The following is a 22,543-nucleotide window of genomic DNA, read 5'->3' on the forward strand; positions in this document are numbered from 1 at the left end:
AGTGCTGGCCATGAGGACACAGGGTTGATAGGAGAGTTTTAAAAGACTGAAGGAACCGAAAGTGTTAAATGGGGGGGGGGGGGGGGGAGTTCTGAACAACTGAAAGACATGAACATTTGAGAAAGGAAAACAATCTGAATGCTGGCCATTACGACACAGGGTAGATAGGAGAGTTTTAAAAGACTGAAGGAAACGAAAGTGTTAAACTGGAGAAGGGGGGGGGGGGGGGGAGTTGTGAATGACTGAAAGACATGCAAATTTGGGACAGGAAAACAATCTCAATGCTGGCCATTAGCACACAGGGTACATAAGAGAGTTTTAAAAGACTGAAGGAACCAAAAGTGTTCGGGGGGGGGGGGGGGGGGGCAAGTTCTGAATGAATGAATGAAAGAAATGAAAATTTACGAGAGGAACACAATCTGAATGCCGGGCATTTGTACACAGGGTAGATAGGACACTTTTTTTTAAAAAATGAAGGACGTGAAAGTATTACATCTTGGGGGAGGGGTGAGGAGGAAAGCGGTGGGGTATCTGGATACTGGGCGTTAGGGCCACGGGGGTACATAGACTTTTGAAAGCCTTAAGGAACCCAAAGTGTGGGAAGGAGGAGGAAAAGGAGGGGAGGGAACGGGGTGAGGGGCATTAGGAACAGGGGAGGGGGCCCTGTCACACACTCTCATTCTCACACACACACTGTCACACAGACAGTCTCAGTCTGCCGCACATTCACTCTGGCTCTCTCTCTCAAACATGCACACTCCCAGGAAAACCTTGCTAGCGCCCGTTTCATTCATTCCAGAAACGGGCCTTTTTTACTAGTATTGTATAAAGCCACCCTACCCAAAAGGGAGAGCGGCAGTGCCCTCCATCCCTTTAACATCCGTTGAGTGGAAGTCTGAAGGGGGCCAATATTCGCAGAATACAGGCAGGAAGCGTCCGCAGTAAGATAGATCCCTAGGTAATTACGTTTTTCTCCGAGGACAAGCAGGCTGCTTGTTCTCACGACTGGGTTGACTTCCGCGGCAGCCCCCACCAACCGGAAGAAGCTTCGCGGGACGGTCGGCACGCAGGCCACGCCCACCGCGCATGCGCGGCCGCCTTCCCGCCCGTGCGCGACCGCTCCCGCCAGTTACTTTTTTTCCGCGACTGAGAGAGTTGTGCAATTGCCTCTCTCTCTGTTCAGCCGCCGGATTTTCGACCGCGTTTACGCGGATCGTCGCTTGGATTCCCGTTCGGTTTCCTCTCATCTTGTTTGTATTGTTTTAAAAAAAATTTTTCGCGCGTGTGGAGCACGCGCTCCCCTTTTCCCTCGCTTACTAGCGGGGACGCCACGTTGCGGCCTAGTGGCCGCTCGGTCGGTTGATTTTTTCGTGGTGTGATTTTAGCCACCATTGCCGACTTTGACTTCGCCGACGCGATTTTTCCGTCGATGTCCTCGAAGGTCCCGAGTGGATTTAAAAAGTGTGGTCGCTGCGGCCGGCCGATCTCGCAGACCGACACCCACGCTTGGTGCCTCCAGTGCCTCGGGCCGGAGCACAATCTCAAGTCGTGCGCTTTGTGTCTCGGTCTCCGGAAACGGACTCAGGTTGCGAGGCAAGTTCTGCGGGACCGTCTTTTTGGAACTTGCGCCGGCCCCTCGACGTCGACCTCGACGGCATCGGTATCGAAGGCCGGTTCTTCGGTACCGGTATCGATGCCCGAGACATCGGCACCGATGGCAGCGACCCCAGGAGAACAGGTCCCGTCGGCCCGCCGGTCCGCCGGTGAGAGTGGGGTTGAGAGGCCGCGTGGGCAGTCGGCCCCGGTCACTCCCTCAGCTCGTGAGCCACGGGACCGAACCCTGTCGGACCCGGTACCTCGAGACCGAGGGGGATCGACCTCCTCCTCCTCCATGCCCTCCGGCGCCGGTGACGTGCACCGGAAAAAAGATAAGAAGCGCCGTCACCGGGAGCCCTCGGTGCACCCTGAAGAGGAGTCGACGCCGAAGCGTCATCGCAGAGAGGAGAGATCTCCGTCGGTGGTGGAGGTACCGACGCGTCGGGGTTCCGGCACCTCGGTGCCGTCTCCTGGCCCCCAGCAGCTTCTGGCACCGACACCCTTACCGGCCCCACCGCCTTTCCCGGCAGCGGGCCTGGACGAGTGCCTCAGAGCCATCCTTCCGGGGATCCTGGAAGGGCTGATGCGCCAGGCTGTGCCGGCGCCGGGGGTGCTTGCGCCCTCGGTGCCGATGACTGTGGCGCCGGCGAGCTCTAGCCCGGCGCCGGGGCTGTCGACACCGCCGCCGCTTGCGGTGCCGGTCTCGACCGCCACGCAGGTGGAGTCCCCGTCGACGTCGATGGAGGGAGCTCCGTCCCCGCCGGCGCGGGAGTCCACCGCTCGACGACACCGAGACCTCGGTGCCTCGACGTCGAGCCGGGCCCGGTACAGGACTCAGCTACATGAGCTAATGTCCGATACCGAGGATGAGGACTCGTGGGGGGAAGAGGAGGACCCTAGATATTTCTCCTCAGAGGAGTCTACGGGCCTTCCCTCGGACCCCACGCCTTCACCGGAGAGGAAGCTCTCACCTCCTGAGAGTCTCTCCTTTGCCTCTTTTGTGCGGGATATGTCTATAAGCATTCCCTTCCCCGTGGTCTCTGTGGAAGAGCCGAGGGCCGAGATGCTCGAGGTCCTCGACTATCCATCACCACCTAGAGAGTCCTCCACGGTACCGCTGCACAATGTCCTGAAGGAGACGCTGCTTCGGAACTGGGTGCGACCACTAACTAACCCCACCATTCCCAAGAAAGCAGAGTCCCAGTACAGGATCCACTCTGACCCAGAGCTCATGCGGCCCCAGTTGCCCCATGACTCAGCGGTCGTGGATTCTGCTCTCAAGAGGGCACGGAGTTCGAGGGATACCGCCTCGGCGCCCCCGGGGCGGGAGTCTCGCACTCTGGACTCATTTGGGAGGAAGGCCTACCAATCCTCCATGCTCGTGACCCGCATCCAATCTTACCTGCTCTATATGAGCATCCACATGCGGACCAATGTGCAACAGCTGGCGGACCTGGTCGATAAGCTCCCGCCGGAGCAGTCCAGGCCTTATCAGGAGGTGGTCAGGCAGCTGAAGGCGTGCAGAAAGTTCCTGTCCAGGGGGATTTTTGACACCTGTGACGTGGCATCTCGTGCTGCGGCCCAAGGTATAGTGATGCGCAGGCTCTCATGGCTGCGTGCCTCTGACCTGGACAACCGCACCCAGCAGAGACTGGCTGACGTCCCTTGCCGGGGGGATAATATTTTTGGCGAGAAGGTCGAGCAGATGGTTGACCAACTGCATCAGCGGGAAACCGCTCTCGACAAGCTCTCCCACCGGGCGCCTTCAGCACCCGCCCCCGCGGGCGGGCATTTTTCCCGGGCTCGGCAGGCTGCACCCTATTCTTTTGCGAAGCGTAGGTACAACCAGCCGGCCCGAAGGCCTCGTCAGGCACAGGGACAGCCCCAGCGCGCTCGTTCCCGTCAACAGCGTGCGCCTAAGCAGCCCCCTGCGCCTCCACAGCAAAAGCCGGGGACGGGCTTTTAACTGGATCCGGAGAAAGGGTATGATACATACCTGTAGCAGTTGTTCTCCGAGGACAGCAGTCTGATTGTTCTCACCTACCCTCCCTCCTCCCCTTTGGAGTTGTGTGTTTCATATTTTATTGCTTGTCATTCAACTGGCGGGAGCGGTCGCGCACGGGCGGGAAGGCGGCCGCGCATGCGCGGTGGGCGTGGCCTGCGTGCCGACCGTCCCGCGAAGCTTCTTCCGGTTGGTGGGGGCTGCCGCGGACGTCAACCCAGTCGTGAGAACAATCAGCCTGCTGTCCTCGGAGAACAACTGCTACAGGTATGTATCATACCCTATCACTGGCCCACTGAAAAAGCCATCTCCCCACTGTTCTTTAATTGTTGATGGGATGGGGAACGCCATTGATTTAAGGAGATTCAAGCAAAACCCGGAATAAAAGCTAAATTCATCTAACACTGACAAGTTAGGGAGTGCTTGACGAGGGCAAGTCAACGTGAGAAACATGTCATCCACAAACGCTAAGGCTTTAACCATGAGACCCAGCAACTCTACACTCAATATATCGGGATCTATATGGATGGTGCACAGCAGAGGTTCCAAATATAGTAGAAAAAGGAAGGGAGAGAGGAGGCACCCCTGCCGTGTCCCTCGCTGAAAAACAGAAGATAGGGTATGAGTGTCATTTACCAACAGCAAGGCGCATAGATATTGATAAAGGGAGGAAATTGCCCATCCCAGTCAACTGTCGAGGCCCACATAGTGTAGCACGTCAAATAAATAGGACCAGTTGACGTGGTTGAAAGCCTTCTCAGCATCAAAGCTTATTAATAAAAGAGGGGTTTTTGTGGCTATCGCCTGTGCAATAGCAAGTAAGGCTTTCTGCACTGTCAGAACAGCGTGGCGACCGTGGATAGAACCTACCTGGTAACTCCCCACAAGCGTTGCAATGTGGGGGGCCATTCTGTCAGCCAGGATCTGCGATAAGATTTTAATATCTACATTGAGCAAAGAGGTAGGAGGTAAGATCCCAGGTGATCCAAAGGCTTACCTGGTTTGGGTATCAAGCAAACCAGAGCCTCGGCATAGGTGAGAAACATGCCCTGAGATATTACTGCATCATAGTTGGTGGCCAGAGGCGCACAAATGTGTGGAGAGAGTAGATGGTAGTACTCATTGGAGAAGCCATCAGGGCCCGAAGTTGTACTTCAACTGACTCATTTGATAGTCTTTTGAATTTCGAGAGCATTCAAGGAAGCATCCAAGCATGTCCTCACCTCCCGAGAGAGGCGAGGCAGGGCAAACTGGAGCTCTTTATTGTTTTTTAAACCAAAATTAAAGTTATGTGGGCCCAGTCCGATATTCAGCCAGGGCTGCATAACGGCTTGGCCCGGATACGTTCCTGCGTTCAGCCCGCCCAAAATTTTCCACTGAAGGCTCAAATAAGTTCCAGCATCCAGCCCGCCCAAACTTTTCCACCGATATTCAGTGGCGGTGCCCGAACATAGCCCAGCACTGAATATAGCTGGTGACAATCGGCATTTAAAAAAACTCTGACCCCCACTGGCTGAATACTGGAAGGATAGAGAATATGCATTAAGCCAATATTTAAGGAAATTAAATGACAAAAATTCTGACCACAATAAATGATCCAAATGACTAAATAAATAACAAATTATCAGGGGTGGTGGGCGTGGCTCTGGCCACATTGTTGGGCAGACTGGATGGACTATGTGGGTCTTTATCTGCTGTCATTTACTCGTTACTGTGTTACACTACTTTTCTCTAATGCATGCATTATAAAATTATCCCATATTACTTTCATTGATTCATCAAACTCTGTTGTTCCCTGGTATATGATCCAGGCTTTGGTAATTTACTACCCAGTCCACAATTATGCTCTGAAACTGCTATGCAGTTGTCAATTCACGAGACTTTTGAAGTCCATTATGCAGAAACTAGGGGCACTGCTTTTTCTTTGTCTGGTCTGCTTTTGTGGAACACATTCCCTGGGACTCTGCAATTATGTAACAGTACTGTGCAATTTAGGAAGCTTTTGAAAACATATTTATTTGTTAGGCATTCATTACTGTTTAAATGTGTTATTTGTGAGCAACTTAAAGTGAACAAGAATTGAGGATGATGAAAGGTTTAATGTTGTTATGTTTTATAGTCGATTGTTTGCTTTTATTATGTGTGTTTTTTGTAATCCTCCTAGGTTGTAGGTGGACTATAAATTTTTCAAATAAATAAATGTATGCCTAATTATACATTAGTCTGTAGCAAGAAAGATGCTGTGCTTATCTTTCTTGCATATTAATATTTTGTTTTGCAGCAATATGAAGTAGTTGTGACTGATTTAAGCCAGCCCCTGCTTGTAAGTCAGTTGAAAAATAGGAAGAGTGACACTACTACAGCTGCCCGTATTGTTCACCTTGTCCCTGAACTATGCTTTATAACAGGTATGCATTATTGAATAGGGCTGTCTGAAAAATCAACCAATGCTATTATTGATTTATTTAATTTATTTCAGCATTTATAGCCTACATTTTCCAATTAACATTGCTTCAATGTGGCTTTCAAACGTATTACATTCGATGAGCTGATCTGTTATCACTGGTATACTACTACTACTACTATTAAACATTTCTATAGCGCTACTAGACTTGCGCAGCGCTGTACAAATTAACATGAAAAGACAGTCCGTGCTCAACAGAGCTTACAATCTAAATAGGGTCATATATGTTAGTTACATGTTGTTGGAGAATGGTGGTTGGGTATGTCGAAGATTTTCAGTGAAGGTAAAGTATTTTAGTTGGCTGCTAGTTGCCTATCTGTGGATAAAAAGATTGAGTACAGATTAGAGGTGAAGATCAAGTTAACAAGGAACTTGGGTATGTCGAAGATTTTCAGTGAGGTATAGTATTTTAATTGGTGGCTATTTGCCTGTTCATGAAAAGAAGGATCGGGGGCCCTTTTACAAAGGCACACCAAAAATTGCCCTGCGGTAGTTTGGGTGAGTGTATTGGATGTGCGCTGGACCATTTCTCCACCGCGTCTGGACAAAAGGGGTATTTTGGGGGTTGGGAAATGGATGTGCGGCAAAATTTAAACCAGCATTTGTCTATTTATGGCCTGAGTCCTTAATGCCACCCACTAACAGCAGTAAGGGCTCACATGCTACCCATGCTGTAACCATCCAGCACTCGCTAACTGCCAATTATCGCCATCATAGCATGGTCCTTGGTTAACTGCTATACACTGGTTTCAATTCTTTCACTTTGAAAACAGAAAGGAGGGTGTAATGAACTGATTCTGATCTCATAAAGCAAGCATATGCAATATTCTCCGAGGACAAGCAGGCTGCTTGTTCTCACTGATGGGTGATGTCCATGGCACCCCCGCCAATCGGAATCTTCACTAGCAAAGACGTTTGCTAGTCCTCGCGTGCCGATACGCACCACGCATGCTCGGTCATCTTCCCGCCTGAACCGGCTCGTGTTCGTCAGTCTTCTTGTGTCCGCACTGGGGACGGTCGTGTTTTTGCCGCCATTTCGTGCCCCTCAGAGGACCCTCGTGCGTCTTTCGTGTTTTCGGAAAAAAAAAAGAGAGAGAGAACCTTTTTCCCGTATTTCTAGCTTTTTCCCAGCGTAAGTTTTCTTTCGCTTTTGGCAGCGGCCTTCTTGGCATTGTCACCGGTCACCTTCCCGACTGGGTACCGGGAGCTCTGGGTCGCCGAGGGAGTCGGCACCCAGCAGGCATTGGCACTGGGAGGACCGCTCACCCTCCATCCAGGAGGTGTCGGTGCGCTCTACTTCGGACAGCCCGGTACCGCCTCCATGCCCAGAACAGATTCTGACCTCGACGCCTGCACCGGCTTCCCAGTCTTTCTCTACAGCCACTCTGCACGAGAGTCTCCGGGCCGTTCTTCCTGGCATTCTGGACGACCTGTTGCGCCCTTCTCCGGTACCGGGGGTGCTTGCGCCACCGGTGCCGTCGAGTGAGGCGACAGCTGGCCCTTTGCCCGGGGTGAGGTCCCCGGTACCGGTGCCACTTGCAGTACCGGTTTCGGCTGCCTCCCAGGTGGACTCCCCGACGTCGGGGGAGTGAGGCCGCTGCCGGCCAGGGAGTCCACCTCTCAACGCTCCCACAGTGGCCGTGGTTCCACGGAGTCGAGACGGACACGGCTTCAGACACGGGTCCGTGAACTTGTGTCTGATACCGATGATGAGGCCTCGTGGGAGGCAGAGGAGGACATCAGGTATTTCTCTGACAAGGAGTCTGATGGCCTTCCTTCTGACCCCACTCCCTCCCCTGAAAGGCAGCTTTCTCCTCCCGAGAGTCTGTCTTTCTCGGCCTTTGTCCAGGAGATGTCTACGGCCATCCCCTTCCCGGTGGTTGTGGAGGATGAGCCAAGAACTGAAATGTTTGAGCTCTTGGACTATCCTTCTCCACCTAAGGAAGCGTCCACAGTACCCATGCGTCATATCCTGTAAAAGACATTGCTGGCGAACTGGACCAAGCCTCTAACTAATCCCCACATTCCCAAAAAGATAGAATCCCAATATCGGATCCATGGGGACCCAGAGCTGATGCGCACTCAGTTGCCTCACGACTCTGGTGTGGTGGATCTGGCCCTGAAGAAGGCTAATAGTTCTAGGGATCATGCTTCGGCGCCCCCGGGAAAAGACTCTAGAACCTTAGACTCCTTTGGGAGGAAGGCCTACCATTCTTCCATGCTCGTGGCCAAGATTCAATCATACCAGCTCTACACGAGCATCTATATGCGGAACAATGTGCGGAAGCTGGTGGACTTGGTGGACAAGCTCCCTTCTGAGCAAGCCAAGCCGTTTCAGGAGGTGGTCAGGCAGCTGAAGGCATGTAGGAAATTCCTGGCCAGAGGGGTATTTGATACCTTTGATGTTGCGTCCAGGGCCGCTGCTCAAGGTGTGGTGATGCGCAGACTCTCATGGCTGCGTGCCTCCGACCTGGAGAATAGGATCCAGCAGCGGATTGCGGACTCCCCTTGCCGTGCAGATAACATTTTTGGAGAGAAAGTCGAACAGGTGGTAGAACAGCTCCACCAGCGGGATAACGCTTTCGACAAATTCTCCCGCCGGCAGCCTTCAGCATCTACCTCTTCTGGTAGACGTTTTTATGGGGGAAGGAGGGCTGTTCCCTACTCTTCTGGTAAGCGTAGGTACAATCCTCCCTCTCGACAGACTGCGGCCCAGGCTAAGCCCCAGCGCGCTCGCTCTCGTCAGCAGCGTGCGCCTCAGCAAGGCCCCACAGCTCCCCAGCAAAATCAGGGGGCGAGCTTTTGACTGGCTCCAGCAGAGCATAGCCGAGATCAAAGTGTCCGTGCCGGACGGCTTGCCGGTCGGGGGGAGGTTGAAAGCTTTTCACCACCGGGAGCTCAGTCTTTCAGCTTCCAGCGCAAGCAGGTACTTGCAGAGGAACTCTTCGCCCTTCTCAGCGCCAATGCGGTCGAGCCCGTGCCACCCGGGCAAGAGGGGCTGGGAATGTATTCCAGGTACTTCCTTGTGGAAAAGAAAACAGGGGGGGATGCGTCCCATCCTAGACCTAAGGGCCCTGAACAAATATCTGGTCAAGGAAAAGTTCAGGATGCTTTCCCTGGGCACCCTGCTTCCTATGATTCAGGAAAAAGATTGGCTATGCTCTCTGGACTTAAAGGATGCTTACATGCATATCCCGATACTGCCAGCTCACAGACAGTATCTCCGATTCCGTCTGGGAACGCGTCAATTCCAGTACTGTGTGCTACCCTTTGGGCTCGCCTCTGCACCCAGGGTGTTCACGAAGTGCCTGGCTGTGGTAGCAGCGGCGCTTCGCAGACTGGGAGTGTACTTGTTTCCTTATCTCGACAATTGGCTGGTGAAGAACACATCCAAGGCAGGAGCTCTACAGTCCATGCAGATGACTATTCGACTCCTGGAGCTACTGGAGTTTGTGATAAATTATCCAAAGTCCCATTTTCTCCCAGTACAGAGACTCGAATTCATAGGAGCTCTGCTGGATTCTCGGACGGCTCGTGCCTATCTCCCGGAGACAAGGGCCAACAATCTGTTGTCCCTCGTTTCCTGGGTGTGAGCGTCCCAGCAGATCACAGCTCGGCAGATGTTGAGATTGCTTGGCCACATGGCCTCCACAGTACGTGACTCCCATGGCTCGTCTTCGCATGCGATCTGCTCAATGGACCCTAGCTTCCCAGTGGTTTCAGGCTGCTGGGGATCTAGAGGACGTGATCCACCTGTCTACGAGTTTTCTCAAATCCCTGCACTGGTGGACGATTTGGTCCAATTTGACTCTGGGACGCCCTTTCCAAATTCCTCAGCCACAAAAAGTGCTGACTACGGATGCATCTCTCCTGGGGTGGGGAGCTCATGTCGATGGCCTTCACACCAAGGGAAGCTGGTCCCTCCAGGAACAAGGTCTACAGATCAATCTCCTGGAGTTACGAGCGGTCTGGAACGCTCTGAAGGCTTTCAGAGATCGGCTATCCCACCAAATTATCCAAATTCAGACAGACAACCAGGTTGCCATGTATTACATCAACAAGCAGGGAGGCACCGGATCTCGCCCCCTGTGTCAGGAAGCCGTCAGCATGTGGCTGTGGGCATGCCGTCACGGCATGTTTCTCCAAGCCACATATCTGGCAGGCGTAAACAACAGTCTGGCCGACAGGTTGAGCAGGATTATGCAACCTCACGAGTGGTCGTTCAACTCCAGAGTAGTGCGCTGGATCTTCCAAGTGTGGGGCACCCCCTTGGTAGATCTCTTCGCATCTCGAGCCAACCACAAGGTCCTTCAATTCTGTTCCAGACTTCAGGCCCACGGCAGACTGGCATCGGATGCCTTCCTCCTGGATTGGGGGGAAGGCCTGCTGTATGCTTATCCTCTCATACCTCTGGTGGGGAAGACTTTGTTGAAACTCAAGCAAGACCGAGGCACCATGATTCTGATTGCTCCTTTTTGGCCGCGTCAGATCTGGTTCCCTCTTCTTCTGGAGTTGTCCTCCAAAGAACCGTGGAGATTGGAGTGTTTTCCGACCCTCATCACCCAGAACGAAGGGGCGCTTCTGCATCCCAGTCTCTGGCTCTCACGGCCTGGATGTTGAGAGCGTAGACTTTGCCTCTTTGGGTCTGTCAGAGGGTGTCTCCCGTGTCTTGCTTGCTTCCAGGAAAGATTCCACTAAGAGGAGTTACTTCTTTTTATGGAGGAGATTTGCCGACTGGTGTGACAGCAAGGCCTTAGATCCTCGCTCTTGTCCTACACAGACCCTGCTTGACTACCTTCTGCACTTGTCTGAGTCTGGTCTCAAGACCAACTCTGTAAGGGTTCACCTTAGCGCAATCAGTGCATACCATTACCGTGTGGAAGGTAAGCCGATCTCGGGACAGCCTTTAGTTGTTCGCTTTATGAGAGGTTTGCTTCTGTCAAAGCCCCCCCATCAAACCTCCTACTGTGTCATGGGATCTCAATGTCGTTCTCACCCAGCTGATGAAACCTCCTTTTGAGCCACTGAATTCATGCCATCTGAAGTACTTGACCTGGAAGGTCATTTTCTTGGTGGCAGTAACTTCAGCTCGTAGAGTCAGTGAGCTTCAAGCCCTAGTAGCTCATGCTCCTTATACCAAATTTCATCATAATAGAGTAGTCCTCCGCACTCACCCTAAGTTCTTGCCAAAGGTGGTGTCAGAGTTCCATCTGAACCAGTCAATTGTCTTGCCAACATTCTTTCCCCATCCTCATTCCTGCCCTGCTGAACGTCAGCTGCACACATTGGACTGCAAAAGAGCATTGGCCTTCTATCTGGAGCGGACACAGCCCAACAGACAGTCCGCCCAAATGTTTGTTTCTTTTGATCCCAACAGGAGGGGAGTGGCTGTGGGGAAACGCACCATATCCAGTTGGCTAGCAGATTGCATTTCCTTTACTTACGCCCAGGCTGGGCTGGCTCTTGAGGGTCATGTCACGGCTCACAATGTTAGAGCCATGGCTGCGTCAGTGGCCCACTTGAAGTCAGCCACTATTGAAGAGATCTGCAAGGCTGCGACGTGGTCATCTGTCCACACATTCACATCTCATTACTGCCTGCAGCAGGATACCCGACGCGACAGTCGGTTCGGGCATCGGTGCTTCAGAATCTGTTTGGGGTTTGAATCCAACTCCACCCCCCTAGACCCATTTCTGTTCTGTTCTAGGCTGCACTCTCAGTTAGTTGAATAAGATGTTAGGTCAATCTCAGTTATGTCCTCGCCGTTGCGAGGCCCAATTGACCTTGTTTGTTGTTTTGAGTGAGCCTGGGGGCTAGGGATACCCCATCAGTGAGAACAAGCAGCCTGCTTGTCCACGGAGAAAGCGAATGCTACATACCTGTAGAAGGTATTCTCCGAGGACAGCAGGCTGATTGTTCTCACAAACCCGCCCGCTTCCCCTTTGGAGTTGTGTCTTCCCTTGTCTTTGTTTTGCTACATACGGGACTGACGAACACGAGCCGGTTCGGGTGGGAAGACGACCGCGCATGCGCGGTGCGCATCGGCGCGCGAGGACTAGCAAACATCTTTGCTAGTGAAGATTCCGATTTGAGGGGGTGCCGTGGACGTCACCCATCAGCCTGCTGTCCTCGGAGAATACCTTCTACAGGTATGTAGCATTCGCTTTTATCAGACAGTATAAAACCTGCACTTCAGCATCCACAAGAAGTTTTTTTTTTTTTTTCTGAGTTTTCAAACGTTTATTTGCAGGGTAAGCATAGACAATTTACGTACAGTGTGTAGTTGAGGTCACGGCTAGCGGATTCAAACTGTTAATTGAAAGGTAAAATTGAAGCTTTGAAGGAGAAGTTATTTATTCCGGAGTTTCAGGTATTCGGTGCAAGTAGTTGAAAGGTAGGATCATTGGAGCCGACTCTGTGGGTGCTGTGGGTGCTTGAGCACCCCCAAGATTGAGAAATTCCTTGTATGTGTCCAGGGAGGGGTTATTTCCATTGGGCTTAGCACCCCCAATAATTTTGAAAAGTTGGATCCTGTGGGTAGGATGCTGAATTTGTTCAAATAAGGTGAAAAAGAGAATTCACCTTTCAGAGGAGGGCAAAAGAGCAGCAAGCCCTTGCGACAAGATAGAGTGTCTTGCAGAGCTAAGGAGGGGCAAAAGCACACACAAGGAAACCAATAGGGAACCTGAGATCAGGTTACTGTGGTCACTGAGGGCAGCCCTTTATTGGAGGTAAAGGGTTATATTTATTTTATTTATTTATTTTATTGCATTTGTATCCCACATTTTCCCACCTATTTGCGGGTTCAGTGTGGCTTACAATACATTGTAATGATGGAAGTACAATTTGTTACAACACAATTATGGTTACATTTTGAGGAGTTAATTTAGAACAAGGTCCAGTGGCTGACCTAACAAACATTTCCTTTAGTATCTTTGAACAATACAAAGCTTGATGTGCTACTGGCTTTACACCGGATATATGCAAAAGCAAATCCCACCGTCCTCAGTAAGAATAACGAAATATCCTCTATAGAACTAGGACTTTCTTTGTGAAAATACACCGAGGGAAATAGTTGATACTTTAATACAAAATGCTTTTTGGTATGCACATTGATTACTACTGTTACTCAGTAGTGAACAGAGTGCCCTCAGAAACAACCACTCTTTTAACGGCAATATAATTTCTTTTGCCACGGTGGCATAGCATTTCTTTCATCGGGCCACTCTTGTGCATAAACTGTTTGTTTATTAGGTCTGCCATCTCCATTTGGGCAGCAGTGGAGCCTTGGGCTCTCTGTACTATCCTGGAAAGAACTGCATATCCCTTCTAGATACTTAATCACCCCAACCTGGTATCTGCTCATGACAGGGTTACACAGTCAAGGCAGTATAAACCTATTTCCAAAAGGAAATCGTGCCAAACGAATGTCATTGAGTTCTTTGATTGGGTGAATCAGGGACGAGCTATGGACGTAATCTACTTAGGTTTCAGCAAAGCTTACGTACAGTGACGGACAGAAGCCAGAGGGTGGTGGTGAATGGAATTCTCTTGGAGGAGGGAAAGGTGAGTAGTGGTGTGCCTCAAGGATCGGTGCTGGGACCGATTTTGTTCAATATATTTGTGAGTGACATTGCCGAAGGGTTAGAAGGTAAAGTTTGCCTATTTGCGGATGATACTAAGATCTGCAACAGAGTGGACACCCGGGAGGGAGTGGAAAACATGAAAAAGGATCTGAGGAAGCTAGAAGAATGGTCTAAGGTTTGGCAATTAAAATTCAATGCGAAGAAATGCAAAGTGATGCACTTAGGGAATAGAAATCCTCGGGAGACGTATGTGTTAGGCGGGGAGAATCTGATAGGTACGGACGGGGAGAGGGATCTTGGGGTGATAGTATCTGAGGATCTGAAGGCGACGAAACAGTGTGACAAGGCGGTGGCCGTAGCTAGAAGGTTATTAGACTGTATAGAGAGAGGTGTGACCAGCAGAAGAAAGGAGGTGTTGATGCCCCTGTATAAGTCGTTGGTGAGGCCCCACCTAGAGTATTGTGTTCAGTTTTGGAGGCTGTACCTTGCGAAGGATGTAAAAAGAAATGAAGCGGTGCAAAGAAAAGCTACGAGAATGGTAAGGGATTTGCGTTACAAGACGTATGAGCAGAGACTTGATGACCTGAACATGTATACTCTGGAAGAAAGGAGAAACAGGGGTGATATGATACAGACGTTCAAATATTTTAAAAGTATTAATCCGCAAACGAACCTTTTCCGGAGGTGCAAAGGCGGTAGAACGAGAGGACATGAAATGAGATTGAAGGGGGGCAGACTCAAGAAAAATGTCAGGAAGTATTTTTTCACGGAGAGAGTAGTGGATGCTTGGAATGCCCTCCCGTGGGAGGTGGTGGAAATGAAAACGGTAACAGAATTCAAACACGCGTGGGATAAACATAAAGGAATCCTGTTCAGAAGGAATGGATCCTAAGGAGCTTAGCCAAGATTGGGTGGCAGAGCCGGTGGCGGGAGGCGGGGATAGTGCTGGGCAGACTTATACGGTCTGTGCCAGAGCTGGTGGTTGGGAGGCGGGGATAGTGCTGGGCAGACTTGCACGGGCTGTGCCCTGAAAAGGACAGGTACAAACCAAGGTAAGGTATACACAAAAAGTAGCCCATATGAGTTTATCTTGTAGGGCAGACTGGATGGACCATGCAGGTCATTTACTATGTTACTATGTAATTAGAAAGGAACCCAGTATTTAGTAGATAAAGAAATATAGTTTATTAGCATTGAGATCTTACTCAAAGACAGTACAAGCAGTTCAGGCATTCACATGGTAGTACAGCACTTCACGACTGATGACGTGTGCCTTCAAAGGTTGCTGGCTTCCCTCTTCTCTCTCTCTCTAAGGCACTGCTTAGGTAGCAGACCTTTTATACATTTTTCATCCCATAGATTCCTATGAACATTTCACTTTCCCACCTGCACTTTCGTCATAATTGGCACATATATCCAATTATGCCCAAGTTCCAACTTTTCTTATCTTTAATCCAATTAGGACCAGTAGCGTAGCCACAGGTGGGCCTGGGTGGGCTGGGGCCCACCCACTTTGAACTCAGGCCCACCCAAAATTGTGACACTCTTGCTATGGCTGATGGGCTGCCAGCTGAAGATTTTTTCTCCTTGGGCATCCCTCACTCTTCCAAATGTCAACCAGCAGCACTTGGCTTGAGCTGAGGATGAGACCGGCCCTTCTGCACATGCTCAGTTTTCACACATTGAAAAACACTGAGCACGCATGGCCTGCCGGCAGCAGCATCTGTTTGAGGCAAGTGCTGCTGGCTGCCGTTTGGAAGAGTGCTGGCTGCTCATGGAGAAAGAGGAAGTCTTCAGCTGGCAGGGTTTGGGATCCATGCTAGCTGAAGTAATTAATATTTGGGGACTCAGGTTAAAGCAGTAAGACACTTGGGTAGCAGCCATCCTCTCTCGGAGCCGAAAGAGGATGGCTGCTACCCAAGTGTCTTACAGCTTTAACCCGAGCATTGCTGCTACCCAAATGTATTAAAGTATCAACTATTTTCCTCGGTGTATTTTCACAAAGGAATAGAGGATATTTCGTTATTCCTGTTGTCTTTACAAGCATAACTTTATACTACTACTACTACGCGCTACTAGATGTGAACATGAAAAAAAAGTGTCATCATTGTAACTGAATTGTTTTTCCAATTCTGATAAGGTCATTGTTTCCTGATTCTTGATTTCTTGTTCTGAGTCCTTGTTCCAGGATTCCTGTTTTGTTTCCAAGCTCCTGAGTGCCTTGTGTGATGAGCAGACTGGTATTTGCTCACAAGCAGGGTAAGGAGTGGGGCCCCCGAATACATTATTTGTATTCGGAGGAATAGTGATTTACATTCAAATACGAATAATTCAGGACTCTACTATGCTAAATCCTACTGAAATAAACAATTAATCAAATATTCCATGTTGCTTCTTTTATTATTTGTTATGTTAAAGCACAATACCCGTTATTCATATTCGTAGACAGCCGAATAATATTTTCCATTATTTTTATTCAGCTGAATAGTAAAATATGCTATTCAGGACAGCTGTAGTTAGGAGTGCCTGAAGCTCCTTGTTAAAACTACCCTAAGTTTAGGAGAAGACTAGGCAGAGCTGTTAGTTCAGTAAATATCTGGGACTATATACTGCAGGTAGACAAGGGTGGAGACAAGCTAGACCTAGGTGAACTCAATAAGAGCAACAGTCCTAGAGTAAAAGGAAGGAAGACTTTCAAGGAAGGGAGCAGACCTGTTTGGGGCAACTGGAGAGTGAGTCCTTTCTGCTAGCTATATCCAGAGGGACAACACAAGACAGAATTATTATCCAAGAAAACCATGGAGAATAAACAGGAAACTGGAGCATGCTATACCAGATGTGGAGCAGTTTCTCACGATCGCTGCTGCCTGCCAGCCAATGACTCTGAGGCAAGTAGAGGACCAAAGGGGGGGGGGGTGGAAGGGAGGGAAAAATGCTGGATCTGACTGAGCAAGGCTGGCAGCAGCATCATTGAAAAAAGTGGCTTTCATTTGGCTAGCACCGGGCCCAGAGCTGCCAAGGGGACCCAATTTTTGAGAGGGAGATTGTAGGACACGTCTCCAGCTCTGCCCTGCCCCCCAGCTCCAGCTCCACCTACTCCACTTCCTGGCTCCACCCCCACACACCTCAATTCCATGACCTTCTCTTCCTCCAGTTCTTCATGGCACCAACAAGCCACCTCCCCTCCAAGGTGGCTTGTTGGTGCCATGGCCACCTCCCCCTTTGTTGACAGGCCAATGAATGAGGTTTTTTTTCATAGGCCCCAGCCATTTCTGACCTCTGCCACCAGCTCTAGCAGATATACATTCCAAAAACTGACATATTCTAATCAATAAGTAGAAAATAAAATTATTTTTTCTACCTTGTTGAATGGTCATTTTATTTTTCTAATGGTGCTGGTCTCACTCTTTGGTTTCTGTTTACCACTGTCTTTTCTTAACTCTTTTCCCACAGTCTCCTTTTCCATTTTCCCATTTCTTATCTCTCCATGTTCACCATTCATGTTCCCTCTGTGTTCTTAGCCACCTAGTCCAGCACTTCCTTTGTGTCCCTACCCCTGTCCTCTCAATGTAGCCTGTCTCCGGCCAGCCTGCAAAGCCTTTCTTCTGTCATGAACTGCTCGCCGGAAACAGGAAGTTGTTTCAGAGGGGCAGGATGTGACAGAGGAAAGCTGGAGACAGGTTGTGTGGTGCGCTGCTGCCAGCAACTGAGGGCAAGTTGGAGGACCTTGAAGGGGGTGGTGGAAAGCAAAGCAGGGACTGTGGGGTGTGTGGGGGGGAAGGAGGCAGAGAGGGGAAAAGGCTAGACTGTAAGGGCAAGGGATGTGTAGGAAGGCACTGAGGCTGCTCAGCAGGAGTGCTTGCCTCCCTAGTGGGAGTGCAGGAGATGACCTATGCAACTCTTGCTGTATGTAGAGGATGTGGCAGGTATGTGGACCCTCCTTGGAGGTCAGGCCCAGGGGAATCTTGCCCCCCTTTGGAGCAGGCCACAGGCAGCATATGTACTACTATTACACAGCACTATACACATTACATGTAGGTACATTCTATGTCTCTAGAGGGCTCACCATCTAAATTTTTTGTACTTGGGGTAATGGAGGGTTAAGTGACTTGCCCAAGGTCACAAGGAGCTACAGTGGGAATTGAACCCAGGTTGCCAGGACCAAAGCCCACTGCACTAACCATTAGGTTACTCCTCGACTCCACAAAACTGCCACTTCTGGGGACCAACAGAAGACCATCTTTAAGATAGACAGGCAAGGGGTTTGGGGGAAGGTGTTGAACCCTGGGTGGGGGTAGGGTTGCAGGCCCATGAGCAGAATTGGAGGTGCCAGTGATGGAGAGTATGGCTGAGGCAGTGAGCTCCAACAGCCATGAGAGAGAGAGAAAGAGAAGGGGGATGAGATTTCATACACCTCCTTTAAACACATTCTTTAATTTTATTCATGCTGTTTACCTGGGAAGCTGAACCCTGTACACGTCCATTTAACTAGACATTGCGGCTCATTTTCAAAACAGAAAAATGTCCAAAAAGTGGCATAAATCTGCATTTGGATGTTTTTCTCACAAAAAGTCCAAACTGGTATTTTCAAAACCAATTTTTAGACATTTTTCTATGAAGTCCGTCAGTAGTGCATTCAAATCACAAGGGGGCTTGTCAAGGGCGTGTTAGGATCTGGACATTCCTAACGCTTGGACATTTTTCTGCCATAATGGAACAGAACAAAAACATCCATGGCTGTAAGTTGGACGTTTTCTCTAGACCTATTTTAACAAATAAGCCACAAAAAGTGCCCTAAATGACCAGATGACCACTGGAGAGAATCAGGGATGACCTCCCCTTAGTCCCCCAGTGGTCACTAACCCCTTCCCTCCCCACAAAACAAATGTGATTTAAAACATTATTTGCCAGACTCAGATGTTATACTCAGGTCCATTAGAGCAACATGCAGGTCCCTGGAGTAGTCTAGTGGTGGGTGCACTGCAGTGCAGACAGGTGGACCAAGGCCCATACTTCCCCCTACCTGTTACACTTGTGATGGAAACTGTGAGTTCTCCAAAACTCTCCAGAAACCCACTGTAACCACATAGAGGTGCCCTCTTCACCCATAAGAGCTATTGTAGTGGTGTACAGTTTGGGTAGTGGTTTTGGATGGGTTTTGGGGGGCTCAGAAGACAAGATGAGGGAGCAACAGTGAGATGTATACCTGGGAACATTTATTTGAAATCCACTGCAGTGCCCCCTAGGGTGTCCCATTGCTCTCCTGGGATGTCTGTTTGGCAAGTCTACTAAGAATGCTGGCTTCTCCTACATCCCAATGGCTTGATGTTTTGCATTTTTCACTTGGATGTTTTTTTTTTTTTAAATGGACCTAAGAGATAAATGCACAGAGCACAAAAATATCTAGCAAATAGCCATTTTCGGAAAACAAAATAGTCGTTTTTCTGTTTTGAAAATGGCTATATTCCCCACTTGAATTTTGGACGTTTTTAGCAAAATGTCCAAAGTTGGACTTAGAAGTCATATCGAAAATGCCCCTCATTGTAATCTTATTTATGCTGTCTGCAGGAGAAGTTGAACTCAGAGGAATTTCATGTAAGAAACCATGGCACTGAGTTGTAATGCCTAGAGTGATGAATAGGTAAAGGATGTACCCTTTTGTGAATCCTGTTTCTCCACAGTCAAAGCAGGACAGCTATATTACCACACATGGGGTGACGGAGCCCCAGTGCGGATGTTGCCTAGTGTTCTAGTTTTCTACAAGATTTTGGCAACCCTGGCTGCTCATGCACGTGTGTCTTCTTGCACGTCTCAGTTGCGCAGGACTAGCAGTTCCTTTCTTTCTGTGGAGCTATTTTTGTCTGTGTTCTTTTCAGCACGCTTTTTCACTTACAGCCTTCCCTGCCGTCGGCTTTTTTCCTCATGTGATTATCGCGGGACCAATTTCCCTTTTTTGTTTTCTTTGCTCCCTTTAGTGCTTTTAGTGCTTTTTTGGCCTTTTAAAGTTTTTTTTTTTTCATTTTCCACAGCTGTGCAGCCCCCTTAGGCCTGAGCTTCCTGGCTGGGACTTCCTTTCTTAAAAAAAAAAAAAATTGAGCCATTTGATTTCACTTCACCTATTTTTTTCTCCAATGCCCCTCAAAACTCTCAGTGGTTTTAAGAAGTGTTCTTAGTGTTGCAAGGTCATATCTGTGACTTATCCTCATAAGTGATGCTTGCTGTTCCTTGGACCTGACCATAGAGCCTCTAATTGTAGACTTTCCTAGAATGTAGAAGAGAGCCCAAAAGAGTCATGAGGCCCTGAGCAAGAGACTTTTTAGCACATTTAAGTCCAGTCCATCACCATCAGCAGAGACATTGGTCTCTGTGGCTCACGGTGGTGCATCAGATACTGGGGACACACTAGCACCAAGGAGTCCTCCATCTGCATCAATGACAGCCTCAGAACTGACACTAAGGATATGCAAAGATCCAACATCATCACCATCACTGAGGGACCCAGATGTTGGGCATCGAGCATAGGTGAAGAAGCACTGACATCAGACCTTTTGAAACATGGTGCCAGACTCAGATAGGGACACTGGTATTGTCAGTACCCAAGAAGAATCGACACTGAGAGTGCTGCTTCTCATCTGTGAAGTCGATGTTAGTACATAAGTACATAAGCACTGCCATACTGGGAAAAGACCAAGGGTCTATCAAGCACAGTATCCTGTCTCCGACAGCGGCCAATCCAGGCTTCAAGAACCCAGCAACCCCCCCCCCCCCCCCCAAAAAAAAAAAAAAAAAAAAAAAAAAATTAATAATGTTCAATGGACCTTTCTCTCAGGAATCTGTCCAAACCCCCTTTAAATTCTGTAAGGCCAGCTGCTGTCACTACATTCTCCTGCAACGAGTTCCAGAGTCTAACTACACGCTGAGTAAAGAAAAACTTTCTCCTATTTGTTTTAAATCTACCATATTCTAGCTTCATCTTGTGTCCCCTGGTTTTGTTGTTGTTTGAAAGTGTAAACAAACGCTTCACATCTGTTCACTCTACTCCGCTCATTATCTTGTAGACTTCTATCATATCACCCGTCAGCCGCCTTTTCTCCAAGCTGAAGAGCCCTAACCTTCTCAGCCTTTCCTCATAGGGAAGTCGTTCCATTCCCTTTATCATTTTCGTCGCCCTTCTCAGTCCTCCATCTTCTCAGGCTGTCACCAGCACCTGCCCAGCCTTTATCTATGCCTGCCTCTGAAGAGTAGCTCCGGGCCATGCTGTAGGAGAAGCTGTAGTGCATCTTGGCTTGGTGTGATGCTGTAGCATCAAGGGTGACAATGTCATCCATGATGCCACCTCAATGGATCTTGGAGGCCCATGCCCTGCCCATTGACAGCTCATTGATATCAGTGCTTTGTCAGGTGTTGGAGCTGATGCTCCTTTCCAGCCCATCAGAGGAGGAAGTGTCCCCACCCCCAGTATCCAGGAGAGGGCTCATAGTAACATAGTAGATGATGGCAGAAAAAGACCTGCACGGTCCATCTAGTCTGCCCAACAAGATAAACTCATATGTGCTACTTCTTGTGTATACCTTACCTTGACTTGTATCTGCCATTTTCAGGACACAGACCGTAGAAGTCTTGCCCAGAACTAGCCCCACCACCCAAACACCAGCCCCGCCTCCCAATCTCGGCTAAGCTTCTGAGGATCCATTCCTTCTGCACAGGATTCCTTTGTTTATCCCACGCATGCTTGAATTCCGCTACCGTTTTCATCTCCACCACTTCCTGCGGGAGGGCATTCCAAGTATCTACCACTCTCTCCGTGAAAAAATACTTCCTGATATTTTTCTTGAGTCTGCCTCCCTTCACTCTCATATCATATCCTCTCGTTCTACCGCCCTCCCATCTCCGGAAAAGGTTCGTTTGCGGATTAATACCTTTCAAATATTTGAACGTCTGTATCATATCACCCCTGTTTCTCCTTTCCTCCAGGGCATACATGTTCAGGTCCGCAAGTCTCTCCTCATACGTCTTGTAACACAAATCCCATACCATTCTCGTAGCTTTTCTTTGCACCGCTTCCATTTTTTTTACATCCTTAGCAAGGTACTCTGTTACAAATCTTAGTATCATCCGCAAAAAGGCAAACTTTACCTTCTAACCCTTCGGCAATGTCACTCACAAATATATTGAACAAAATCGATCCCAGCACCGATCCCTGAGGCACTCCACTACTCACTTTCCCCTCCTCTGAGCGAATTCCATTCACCACCACCCTCTGGTTTCTGTCCGTCAACCAGTTCCTAATTTGAACCTCTTTCAACATATGTGGACTCCTTCCTAAAATATTTTGTCAGCAGTAGTTCTACATACATCAAGGACACAACCCACTTTTTAACTATCTTGCGAGATATTCAATTACCAGGTTCTCCAGTATTATTGGTCACGTTTGACATCAAATCACTATACACAATGATTCCGCAGAATGAATTATTAGAAGTGATCTTCAAAGTACTTGAATCACATGCAAAACCCCATGAAGTGCCAACTGATTTTTTGCTACAGCTTACGAAACTGGCACTATGCAACAACTTCTTTCAGTTCAAAGATGATATCTACTTACAAAAATCTGGAGTAGCAATGGGAGCTGTATTTGCTCCCACATTAGCCAATTTGTTTATGGTGATGTTCGAGGAGAAATGGTTAAAGAGTTCCCCTTTCCAGACTAAGATTGTTATTTGGAGAAGATACATTGACGACATTTTCGTCATATGGCAAGGAGAAGTACAAGAACTGATAGATTTTCACAATTGGCTGAATCAGTGCCATCCAAGAATTCAATTTACAATTACTTGGTCAGATACTACCATACATTTCCTGGATGTAGAGATCCAACTAACAAATGGACAATTC

General features: G+C 49.0%; 1 protein-coding gene across 1 annotated transcript in view; it reads left to right on the forward strand.

The window, feature by feature from the left end:
* PIWIL4 (piwi like RNA-mediated gene silencing 4) overlaps positions 1-22,543 on the forward strand; it is a 455,470-nt gene that overhangs the window by 233,808 nt on the left and 199,119 nt on the right. Inside the window, exon 9 of the mRNA XM_030200207.1 lies at positions 5,880-6,006. Coding sequence (XP_030056067.1) covers positions 5,880-6,006 — 127 coding nt within the window. The remainder of the gene's footprint in view (positions 1-5,879; positions 6,007-22,543) is intronic.

The sequence above is a fragment of the Microcaecilia unicolor genome, chromosome 4 (assembly GCF_901765095.1).
Source record: "Microcaecilia unicolor chromosome 4, aMicUni1.1, whole genome shotgun sequence".
Classification (NCBI taxonomy): Eukaryota; Metazoa; Chordata; class Amphibia; order Gymnophiona; family Siphonopidae; genus Microcaecilia; species Microcaecilia unicolor.